This window comes from Rhinolophus sinicus, chromosome X (assembly GCF_036562045.2).
Source record: "Rhinolophus sinicus isolate RSC01 chromosome X, ASM3656204v1, whole genome shotgun sequence".
NCBI classification, from domain to species: domain Eukaryota; kingdom Metazoa; phylum Chordata; class Mammalia; order Chiroptera; family Rhinolophidae; genus Rhinolophus; species Rhinolophus sinicus.
The window spans coordinates 34,011,752-34,025,029 of record NC_133768.1 but is presented as its reverse complement, the minus strand read 5'-3'; the positions used below and the strand labels follow the sequence as shown (position 1 = coordinate 34,025,029).

General features: G+C 36.3%; 1 protein-coding gene across 15 annotated transcripts in view; it reads left to right on the top strand.

The window, feature by feature from the left end:
• The window catches only part of CASK (calcium/calmodulin dependent serine protein kinase), a 358,208-nt gene that overhangs the window by 69,314 nt on the left and 275,616 nt on the right, over positions 1-13,278 (top strand). For 8 of the 15 annotated variants that reach the window (XM_019747875.2, XM_019747874.2, XM_019747869.2 and 5 more), the window contains exon 2: positions 1,621-1,733. In XM_019747875.2, the coding sequence (XP_019603434.1) occupies positions 1,621-1,733 (113 nt within the window). Of the gene's footprint in view, positions 1-1,620; positions 1,752-13,278 lie in introns of all 15 variants that reach the window. The other 7 variants (XM_019747861.2, XM_019747864.2, XM_019747863.2 and 4 more) reach the window with 1 other exon arrangement.

The following is a 13,278-nucleotide window of genomic DNA, read 5'->3' as shown; positions in this document are numbered from 1 at the left end:
GAGATTTGAAGCTCTGGTGTAATTGATGTCCTGATGATGGCATGGTGAAATCAACTAATTTATGTGACCTCAGAGAAATGTTTAAGTCTGGGTTAGATTATATTCTTTTGCTTGTCCTCTAGTTGAAAGAAAAAGGACAAACTTATACTTTAAGACAAGCAGTATCATAAGTATCCTAGTATAAATGGAGAACCTGCTCTATCTGCTGTTTGACAACACGTATCTAGGTGTACTGTTTTTACCTGTAAAAGCAAATGTTTTGTTTCATTCTGTTCTTTTCCTGAGGAGGGGGAAAATACACACAGGTGTACACATACATGTGTGTATTTAGTGCCTTAAACCATACTAGCCTTCAAATAAACTACTGTAATACATTGGTATTGCATTCTGTATTGTTCAGTAGTCTGTTCAAGCATGAACAAATCTATTTTTTTATCTTTAGATACTTATTTGATAACCATTAATCACAAGGAACAGTGTGTGCATGTATGCAAATATGTGCGATTTAATGCCTGGGCCTGAGCATTGGTGTTTTACCAGTCATCCTAGTTAATTCAATTGTGTGGCCTGTATTGAGAGCCACCAGTTCAGATTGAGGAGAGGACTGGGTAAGCAATTGACTGGACCAGTGGTGCTTTGCTGGTAGAAATTACTTCCTTTCCTATGGCAGTTTAGAACAATTCTGATTTGAAGTTTGAGGAGGATGAAGGATTTCTCTGTGAATTCTCGTGGGACTGAAGAGCTTGTTAGAGACCAAATCATGCAGGACTTTCTCTTTGTCAAGTGCCTATTCAGGTGTTTTGCCAAGATTTTATTAAAGCACATTTTCTTTTATTTTACTTAGGAATGATTTATATATTTTAGTTCTTGATTAAATATATGTATTGCACATACCGTCTCTCTCTGGGATTTTAAGCAGAAACATAGTGCCAGATTTTCATTTTTAAAACATCACTGCAAGAATGAATAGGAGAAACAAATTTTTCAGATCAGGTAGAAAATGGTAGTAGCTTAGATTAAGGTGTGAGCCATGGAGAGAAGTGGACAGGATTAAGAGATATTTGAGATAAACTAAATAGGACTTGTTAGTGAAGATTAGAAAAGTGGTGGGTGCAATAAGAGGAAGTGGTCAAGAATAACTTAAGTTTCTAGTTCAAAATATAAAAGCCATGTATATTGCCAATGATTGACAGCTTCTTTTATTTAAGATGTTCATGTGGTCGGTTAGCTTAGTTGGTTAGAGCATGGTGCTAGTAATAATAGCACCAAGGTTGCCAGTTCGATCCCCGCATGGGCCACAAAAATAAATTTAACAATGTTTTTAGAAGTCTGATAAGATGTTCATAATATAGATAGAATATTATAAAGATTATTTGCCTTGAATATAAGAATACTATTTAGAATTTTTAAAAGTGATTTTAAAATGCAAATTTGTTTTCTGTTTTTCTTTTTTAATAACTTTAAATTATGAATTATAGAAAAATATGTTCAGAATTACATTACTTAAATTTGATTTGAAAGCTATAGCTAAAGTAGACAGTGAAAAATATTAGTAACATGTTGAAGGGAAATGGAAACTTAATAAAATCAATGAATTAAACTTGGCTTTTTTTTTTTTAGGGGTCCCTTCAGTGTTGTACGACGATGTATCAACAGGGAAACTGGGCAACAATTTGCTGTAAAAATTGTTGATGTAGCCAAGTTCACATCAAGTCCAGGGTTAAGTACAGAAGGTAAGAGATGGATTTCAAGTAAGTTATTTGATGTCTGGCTTTATTTCATCTCCCAAATCCATTTATCAACCTAACCTTCATCTGGGGGGTGGGGAAGCGGAGGGTGCAAATGTAGTGGGAAGTGGGTGGAGACAGTTTAAACTCCATTCTGGTTTGTCAGAATTCTAGAACATAGTATTTGAAAGATAGCCAGAGTGATTTATAGGGTTATAAAGTCATCTAGGATTGCTTATAGGCCTATGTTTTTTGACTAGGTAGAAAGTGAAATCAGAACATAGATTTTTTTAGAGTCTAATTTTGAGTCCTGTGGTATGGGACATGGGATGAGAAGTGTGGGAGGGGAAATAATGGCAAAGATACGATAATTGTAGAATCAAAAGATACTAACATGAATTTTCTTCAGGTACCTAACTTACTACCTTTAGGAATATGATCTAGTAGAACTGAAAGACTCATATTCATATATCACGTTTGGCTTTGAAAGACTCGTATATCACATTTGGCTTTCGCGTAAGTCACTTATGGTGTATATGTGAAAATTTGAAAGATTTGTACTGTTAGGACTTGCAGGACTTAAAATTTTGTTTCAAAACATTGATATGGGTGATAATATTTATGTATCAATATTTATAAACAGTATGTAATCATATTAGTTATTTACTTTTTACAGTTTTTAAGCCCATAGTTTCATAGAGCCATGATTCACATATGCTCACACTTCACATGGCACAATTATTATATTAATTTTTCTAATTAGCCTGTCTTCTAACTTTAGGCTTTTTCACAGTCCAGTAGAAGACATATCCTGCTTTAGTCCTTTCCTTTTTAATCCCAAGAGCAATGCAGTCAATAGTTTAAATTGGGGAAGCTAAAGCAGACTAGCCTATTTATATTTTAACCAGTTATCTTACTTTGGGAAGTAGAAGTCCACATACTATGAGCTCCAAGTTGATCTGTTCCTGCAGATCTTTTTTCAGGATCGTTACTTTTAAATACTTTTATAACCCTTTGAATTATTATTCATATATGATTATAAAAGATTCTTGGAGGTTGTTACTCATAAAGAATCACTAATTGATTTTTTTTAGTGCCCTAATCTTTAAAATCTTATGGTTAGATTTAGAGATTTTATATTTTATGGTTTCATATTCTGGAATTGGCTATTATTACTTTTGCATAAAAACTATTTTATAAATTTAGCAGAATTTAAAATTTACGTCTAAGCAGATTTTTACAACTAAATTATGTTTCTTAAAACTTTTTAACTGCATTTAAGTTTATTATGCTGTATTTGATTTTCTATACCTCAGTTGTCAACTAATAAATAAAATCTTCAGTATTGAGATAATTTTGCATATACCTAATTTATTAAACTTATAGATGTTTTTAATCTTTATTTCTCTTAAATGTTCTGATATTGTTGATGAACTTAGTAAGATTCTAGTTTAAAATCATGTCTAAATCAATTACTCAATATACCTATATTACATTGATTTAGTTCAGCATTATACCTAATTTTGAATCTCTCCAAGCTAAAGAGAATTTTCAGAGAGACAATTAATTACTTTCTCAGCCGCCTGAGGTTGTTTATTGATAGATTTCTTCAGCAAGGGTTCTCTGGAGCTATAGACCCAGACTGCCGGTCTGAACCTGTTTTGATTGTTACCTAGTCAGAGAGTCAAACACCAAACTTAGAAGGAAAAAAAAGAAGGGATTGGAGACTTCCGGAAAAATGACGGAGTGAGGTGAGCCTCTGTAAAGCTCCCCTGGAATTTACAAAGAATCGAACAACAAAAACTCCACAAAGGACTCCCTGCACAGCAGACAAGCAACACGAAGAGGCCCACTACCGACTGATACCACCTACAGGTGGGAGATTCGCGCGAGTGGAGGGAGGAGGAAAGGGAGAAGCGCGGAGACGGAGCTGCTGGGCGCAGGACGCAGACCTAGCTCAGTGTGCCGAGCTCGCTGCTTCCCGGAACTACCGCAGCTGCGGGAAGATCGGACTGCTAGGGCTCCGCCAGGACTCCACAGGGCTGAGGGGACAGCATATAACACGGCTGAACCCAACGCTCACGGCAGAGACCTCGGAGAAAAGACTGAGGGAAAAAGGCTGAAAACGGTGGTTTAAGCCCGCACTGCCGAGCAGAGAACGGAGCCTTAGGCACTGAGACTAGCCGCCCCCTCCCTTCCCTCCCAGAGCTCGCCCTGCCCCACCTGCCCGGTGCTAGAAGCGAAACAGTAGCAGTGTCAGATCAAAACAACAGAAAATTTGCTGTTTTGAGATCTGTGGACCGCAAACACAAATTCACAGCCCAACTAGTTCCAGCAAAGGGAGAGAGCAGTGGAAGCAGGACCGGCTGTGGTGGTGGTCGCCGCCATTGCTCTGGGCCACCTCTCACAACTCACCCGCCCCTGACCCCACCTATCTGGGCGGATCCTGCAGGAGTAAACAGAACTGCTGAAATATACGGGCTCTGAATCAGCAGCTGGAAGAGCTTTGAACATCAAAAGCTCTCCGCATACCCACCGGGACACTGCGCCCTGTGACCTAGACGAACTATTAACAGAGGAGAAGCCCGTCTCCCAGGGAATCCCCCATTGTGTGAGAAGTTGGAATAGTGCAGAGAAAACATAGCACTACTGTGTGGGAGAAGAAAATAAGTTGCAGTTGGAGAAATAATAAAACATTCTACCAACAAGTACTGGCAAACAAAAGAAAGACCGCTTTCTATCAACCTGTTGCAGAAGTCACTCCTGTAGATGTCTAGGAAGAGAAATAGTAAACCAGTAATCGCCATGAATAACCAAGGCAACAAGATAGCTCAGAAAGAAAGTGAAAAATCTCCAGAGAAGGCACTTAAAGATACAGAAATATGTGACTTAAATGACAGAGAATTCAAGATTGCAGTTCTGAAAAACTCAACGAGATACAAGAAAACACAGATAGGCAGTTAAAGGAACTCAGAAACTCAATCAAAGAACAGCATGAGCATTTTACGAAAGAGATTGAAATCTAAAATAAGAACCAAATAGAATTTCTGGAGATTAAGAACTCAATAGAAGAAATTAAGAATGAAATAACCAGCTTAGGTAGTAGAGTTGACCAGATGGAGCAAAGAATCAGTGACATCGAAGATAGAAACCTGGAAATGACACAAATTGAAGAAGAAAGAGACTTGAGACTTAAAAGAAATGAAAGAACTTACAAGAACTTTCTGACTCCATCAGAAAGAGCAATATAAGAATAATGGGCATACCAGAAGGAGAAGAAAGAGAGAAGGAACAGAGAATATATTCAAACAAATTGTCGATGAGAACTTCCCAAATTTGTGGACAGAACTGGACCCTCGAATCCAAGAAGCAAATAGAACACCTAGTTACCTCAATCCCAACAGACCTTCTCCAAGGCACATTGTATTGAAGCTGTCTAAAATCAACGACAAAGAAAGAATCCTCAAGGCAGCCAGGGAAAAGAAGACGGTAACTTACAAAGGAAAGCCCATTAGATTATCATCAGATTTTTCAGCAGAAACTCTACAAGCCAGGAGGGAGTGGAACCAAATATTCAAACTATTGAAAGAGAGAAACCATGAGCCAAGAATAATATATCCAGCAAAGATATCCTTTAGATATGAAGGAGGAATAAAGACCTTTCCAGACATACAGAAGCTGAGGGAATTTTCTAATACACGACCTGCACTACAAGAAATACTAAAGGAGGCTATTCGACCACCATCAACAGGGACAATTTGTGGCAACCAAAACTCAAAAAGGGGGAGAGTAAAGGCCTGAACCGGAATATGGGAATGGAGAAAGTAAGCGTGCTGAAGAAAATGGAATACTCTAAATATCAAACTTTCTTTTACATAAACTTAAGGGTAACCACTCAAAATAAATCCAGAATTGAAATACATACTGAAATAAAAAAAGAAACAGAGGGAAACATCATAGAATACCACCACACAGAAATAATAGACAACAACAAAAAGGCAAAGAAACAATGGAGACACAACCTTACCAGAAAACTAAGGATAGAATGACAGGAAATCCTCACATATCAATAATCACCCTAAATGTAAATGGACTGAACTCACCAATAAAAAGGCACAGAGTAGCAGATTGGATCAAAAAACTAAACCCAACCATATGCTGTCTCCAAGAGACACATCTCAGCTACAAGGACAAGCATAGACTCAAAGTGAAAGGGTGGAAATTGACACTCCAAGCAAATGGTACCCAGAGAAAATCAGGTGTAGCCATAATGATATCAGATGAAACAGACTTCAAGGTGAAAAAGATAACAAGAGACAAAGATGGACATTTCATAATGGTGAAGGGACTGTACAACAAGAAGACATAACAGTCATCAATATTTATGCCCCCAATCAGGGAGCACCGAAATACACCAAGCAACTACTAACAGAACTAAAGGGAGAAATTGACCAAAACACAATTATACTAGGGGACTTAAATACATCATTGACAGCTATGGATAGATCATCCAAACAGAAAATAAATAACGAAATAGTAGCCCTAAATGACACATTAGATGAAATGGACATAATTGACATTTATAGAGCACTTCATCCTAAAACATCAGACTATACATTCTTTTCTAGTGTAGACGGAACATTCTCAAGGATAGACCATCTATTGGGACATAAAATCAGTCTCAACAAATTTAAGAAGATTGAAATCATACCAAGCATATTCTCTGATCATAAGGCTTTGAAATCGGATATCAACTGCAAAAAGAAAGCGGGGAAAAACACAAATACATGGAGATTAAACAACATACTTTTAAAGAAGGACTGGGTCAAAGAAGAAATTAGAGGAGAGATCAAAAGATACATAGAAACATTTGACAATGGAAATACATCCTACCAAAATATTTGGGATACAGCGAAAGCAGTTTTAAGAGGGAAATTTATCTCATTACAGGCCTATCTCAAGAAACAAGAAAACTCCCAAATAAATAACCTCACGTTACACCTTAAAGAACTAGAAAAGAAAGAACAAGTGAAACCCAAGGTCAACAGAAGAAAGGAAATAACAAAAATTAGAGCAGAACTAAATGAAATAGAGAACAAAAAGACAATAGAAAAAATTAATGTGACAAAGAGCTGGTTCTTTGAGAAGATTAACAAAATTGACAAACCCTTGGCTAGACTTACTAAGATAAAAAGAGAGAAGACACTGATTAACAAAATCAGAAACGTAAAAGGGGAAGTTATCACGGACACCACAGAAATACAAAGGATCATCCAAGAATACTATGAAGGACTATATGCCACCAAATTCAACAACCTAGAAGAAATGGACAAGTTCTTAGAAACATATAGCCTTCCAAGGCTGAACCATGAAGAACTGGAAAATCTAAACAGACCGATCACCAGTAACGAAATTGAATCAGTCATCCAAAACCTTCCCAAAAGCAAATGTCCGGGACCAGATGGCTTCACTAGTGAATTCTACCAAACCTTCAAAGAGGATCTAATACCAATTCTGCACAAACTCTTCCAAAAAATTGAAGAAGAGACAGTACTCCCTAACTCATTTTATGAGGCAAACATTACCCTGATACCAAAACCTGGTAAGGACAGCACAAAAAAAGAAAACTACAGACCAGTATCTCTAATGAATACCGATGCAAAAATCCTAAATAAAATTCTAGCAAATCGAATACAACAATGCATTAAAAAGATTATTCATCACGACCAAGTGGGGTTCATCCCCGGGGCACAAGGATGGTTCAACATATGCAAATCCATCAATGTGGTACATCACATAAACAAAATAAAGGACAAAAATCATATGATTATATCAATTGATGCAGAAAAAGCATTTGACAAGATACAACATCCATTTATGATTAAAACACTTAATAAAATGGGTGTAGAAGGAAAATACCTTAGCATAATAAAGGCCATATATGACAAGCCCTCTGCTAATCTCATAATTAATGGAGAAAAACTGAAGCCCTTTGCTCTACATTCAGGAACACGACAGGGATGTCCCCTATCACCTCTGCTTTTCAACATAGTGTTAAAGTCCTTGCCAGAGCAATCAGGCAAGAGAAAGAAATAAAAGGCATCCAAATTGGGAATGAAGAAGTTAAATTATCACTCTTTGCAGATGACATGATGCTATATATAGAAAACCCTAAAGACTCCACCAAAAAGCTAGTAGAAACAATCAACGAATACAGTAAAGTTGCTGGCTACAAAATCAATGTACAAAAGTCCATTGCCTTCCTATATATTAACAATGAAATCTGAGAAAAAGAAATACAAAAAACAATTCCTTTTGTAAATGCAGCAAAAAGAACAAAATACCTAGGAATAAACACAACCAAGAATGTGAAAGAACTATATGCTGAAAACTATAAGACATTTTTGAAAGAAATTGAAGAAGACACCAAGAAATGGAAAGACATTCCGTGCTCATGGATTGGAAGAATCAACATAGTTAAAATGGCCATATTACCCAAAGCAATATACAGATTCAATGCAATCCCCATCAAAACCCCAATGGCATATTTTAAAGAAATAGAACAAAAAGTCATCAGATTTGTTTGGAACCACAAAAGACCCCGAATAGCCAAAGCAATCTTAAGGAAAAAGAACAATAATGGAGGTATCACACTTCCTGACTTTGGCTTGTACTACAGGGCTACAATAATCAAAACAGCATGGTATTGGCAGAAAACAGACACATAGACCAATGGAATAGAATTGAGAACCCAGAAATAAAACCACATAAATATGGACAGATAATTTTTGACAAAGAAGCTAAAAACATACAATGGAGCAAAGACAGCCTCTTCAATAAATGGTGCTGGGAGAATTGATAGCCACGTGCAAAAGAATGAAACTGGACTGCTATTTGTCACCATGTACCAAAGTTAATTCAAAATGGATCAAAGACTTAAGCATAAGACCTGACACAATAAACTGCATAGAAGAAAACATAGGTACTAAACTTATGGACCTTGGGTTCAAAGAGCATTTTATGAACTTGACTCCAAAGGCAATGGAAGTAAAAGCTAAAATAAACGAATGGGACTATATGAAACTTAAAAGCTTCTGCACAGCAAAAGAAACCATTGACAAAATAAAGAGGCCACCAACTGAATGGGAGAAGATTTTTGCAAACAGTGCCTCCGATAAGGGGCTAGTATCCAGAATATACAAGGAACTCATGCAACTCAACAACAAAAAACAAACAACCCAATTGAAAAATGGGCAGAGGACTTGAAGAGACATTTCTCCAAAGAGGACATACAAATGGCAAATAGACATATGAAAAATGCTCAACATCACTAATCATCAGAGAAATGCAAATCAAAACCACAATGAGATATCACCTCACCCCAGTCAGAATGGCTATCATCAACAAGACAAATAGTAACAAATGTTGGAGAGGCTGTGGAGAAAAGGAACCCTCATACACTGTTGGTGGGAATGCAGACTGGTGCAGCCGTTATGGAAGGCAGTGTGGAGGTTTCTCAAAGAATTACGAATAGAATTGCCATATGACCCAGCAATCCCTCTTCTGGGTATCTACCCAAAAATCTGAAAACATTTAGAGATAAAGACACGTGTGCTCCAATGTTCATTGCAGCTTTGTTTACGTGGCCAAGACATGGAAACAACCAAAATGTCCTTCGATAGATGAATGGATAAAGAAGTTGTGGTATATATAAGATAATAAATTATTTCATTATATAAAACCTCTTTGAACAGTATCTCCCACTCCCAACTTCTTTCAACTCTTTTCTAGTCACTACAGGCAAAACATTTTATCCCCTTTGCCCTTCCAGTCCATTTACAAATTGCTAGGGTCCAAAAATGACCTCCCTCATGGCTAAGCATAGGCGATACTATATCATGAAGAAACATATTTTAAAGTGAAATTTAACACAGCAAAAACGAATATATAAGTTCAAATAGGAATATCTAGAAATAATTGTATTTACCATTACATTCTATTCTAATTAAGACTGTGTCTCAATCAAAAGATAGTTTAAAATCTATTTTATTCTATATTCTTTCCTTCTCCTATTTTTCATTTTACCTTTGTCTTTGTGGTTTATTTGATCTTTGTCATTGCCTCAATATTTTTTCTTGTTTTCTTAGTGCATTTCTATTTAAATACATTATTGACTAAAATAAGTTTTGTAAAGGGTCACTTGGGAGCCTAAAATATCCTGTTTATTTGGATAGGTCATTATAATACAAAGACAAATAAAAAGAGCACCTACCCTTAAGAGACTTACAGTTTAACAGTCTCCAACCATTGCTTCTAACATTGGTTTTTTAAGAAAAACATGTAATAAATTCTAAATACACAATGTGCAAATTAGCTTTTGAAATGGAATGTCTACATTAGTTGGAGACCACTTATATATGTTTTTGTATTTTAAATTCCCATCGCTCTACTGAAGAGATGTTGTAATTATTTAAATACCTGTTCTCTATTTTTCCCATTAAAATCATAATTCTTTGTTCAATAGGGGTTCTTACAGATTGCAGAATATCGAAGAACCCCTTAAGTTATAAGCAGAATTATATATGTATGTTCATTTTTCCAGGAAGAGGGTCTATAGCTTTTGTCAAATTCCTACAAAGGTGTATTACTCCTAACTGGTGGAGAACTACATTTTTCACATGTATGAAAAAGTGAAATTGATGCTTAGAAACATGAAATGAATAAGTGTCTATGAAATGAAATGTGGTTGATTTATATTAGGATATTATTTCTGATTGGGGGATATTTTTGTACTTACATACACAACTCCCATTAATGAAATTCCTTGACTATTATCTTAAACTTTTAATTAAACACATTTTATCTCTTACTCTGCTGAGCCACTAATTAAATTTGACTTTTTTGTTTTAAAAATAGGTATCAAAATTAATTCAGACAAATTGTTATAAGGAAATTTAAGGAAAATGTATAGAGATGGAAACTGAATTGACAGACTTCTGAGATCTTGAAGGGACTCAATTCTTTACTCAAGTCTTAATTTTAAAATTTCAAAAATGACAGTTTTTATTTTGGAATATAAATTGTCTTCTAGAAAGAATATAAATTATGTTCCAGTTTGCTTAGTCTCCAAGAATAGCTCATTCTGAAGGTCCCAGATAGCAGATGATGTCAGCAAAATTGGAAGAGTAAGGGCCTTCAACAGTTCTCATCTCCATAAAAACAAGGGGAAAACTGGCAAAAATTGTCATAATCAACTTTTTCAGAACCCTAGAAATTAACCAAAGGCAGCTATCCAAGAAGAATTTATTCAAGAAAGAAGGCTGATTATCAGTAAGAACAGTGAGCTTTGTGGCATTTTAACTTAGCCCATTCCCATTCCCCTCTCCCCAGCTCCACAGTAACCTTGAAAACGGACAGGTCACAATCATGGTGAAAACCTGGAGCATGGCTGCCTCCAGAGAAGGCAGAGCAGAGATGGAACTCCTTCAAAGCCTCATGTCATTATTTGACTTTTCTGGTAGCTTCCTAGAAGACATCCACTTGCAAGGCTAGTCTTTATTTGGCCTGACTTGAAATTACCTGATGAAAAAAAACCTTTATTCCAAGGGAATTTGTTGAAAATTTTTAGAGGCTGTTATTTTACTTCACAGCTGAGGCAGTAGATAACAATTGGGGCAAACAAAAAGCTAACTGAGAAGTTTAAAAATAAAAGCTGGGTAATGAGGTGTTTATAGGGACCCTGAAAAGCTACAACGTACTTACGGAAATCAAGAAAGCAAATGCACATGTGTAGGATTGTATACATGCTCATAAAAAACATGAAAGACCTTAAGCAGTCAACTCTGGCTGACCTTCAGGCTGTGCAACCAGGAATTGAATGCTAAGGCAGCGTTGTCAACTCCCTAACTTAGAGTTGAAGGTGTGCTACACACATAGAGCCCATGAACTAAGACTAAGCTAACCAAGCAGAGAATTAGTGGCCACAAACAACAAAGAATTCATACTTTAACAATTGGTCCCAAAACCTCACTAAAAAAGTACACAGGAACAAAAATAAACAACAAGAAATAACAACAAATCCTGGAGGAGCAGAATTCTGATTTCCAGAGTTGACACATTATTTAAAATATCTAGTCTTCAAGAGAAAGTTATATGATATGCAAATAAAGAAGAAATAGTGGCTCATTAGTGGGGGTTCGGGGGTGGGAAACAATCAATAATAACTGTTGCTGAACAGTCCCAGGTGTTGGACTTATTAGAAAAATAGTTTAAATCAGCCATTTTAAATGTGTTCAAAGAAATAAAGGAAACCATGTCTAAAAAACTAAGGCAAAAAGTATGAGAATGAGATATCTCACCAAATAGAAACTATCAGTTAGGGCACACAAAACACTTAACAAGGGACATTCGAGGAGCACCTAGCACAGGTGACCAGGGAGACTGCACTACAGGACCCCACGAGGACACCTAGTACATAAGGCCGCCCAGTAAAGACTGGGAGATGTAACAAATCTACCTAATACATAGAAACAAACACAGAGAGGCAGCCAAAATGAGAAAACAAAGAAATATGTTCCAAATGAAAGAACAGGAGAGAACCCCAGAAAAAGAACTAAATAAATTAGAGGCAAGAAACATAGCAGATAGGAAGTACAAAACAATGGTTATAAAGATGCTCAATGAACTTAGAGGAAGAATAAATGAACCCAGTGAGATCTTCAAAAAAGAGATAGGAAGCATGAAAAAGGACATAGAAACCATAAAAAACAACCACTCAGCATTGAAGAATACAATAACAAATGAAGAATATACTAGGAGGAATCACCAGCAGACTAGATAAAGCAGAGTATCGAAACAGTGATTTGAAAGCCAAGGTTGCAGGAAACACCCAATTCCAACAGCTAAAAAAAAAGAATAAAAAAGTGAGGATAGTTCAAGAGACCTCTGGGACAACATCAAGCATAAAAACATGCATCTCATAGGAGTACCAGAAGAAGAACAGAGAAAGCAAGGGATTGAAAACATATTTCAAGAAATAATGACAGAAAACTTTCCCAACCTGGCGAATTAAGTAGAAATACAAGTCCAGGAAGCACAGAGACTCTCAAACAAGATGAACTCAAACAGGCTCACAGCAAGACACATTATAATTAAAGTGGCAAAAGTTAAAGACGAAGAATACTAAAAGCAGCAAGAGAAAGGCAACTAGTTACTTACAAGGGAGCTTTCATACGATTGTCAGCATTTTCTCAACAGAAACTTTGCAGGCCAGAAGAAATTGGCAGGAAATATTCAAAGTGATGAAAAGCAGGGACCTACAACCAAGATTACTCTACTCAGCAAAGCTATCATTTAGAATCAAAGGACACGTAAAGAGTTTCCCAAACAAGAAGAAGCTAAAGGAGTTGATCACTACCAAACCAGTGTTACAAGGAATCTTAGAGGGATTTCTTTAGGATGAAGAGGAAAAAGACCAAAATATGAATAATAAAATGGCAATAACTGCATATCTATCAACAGTTACTTTAAATGTAAATGGATTAAATGTTCC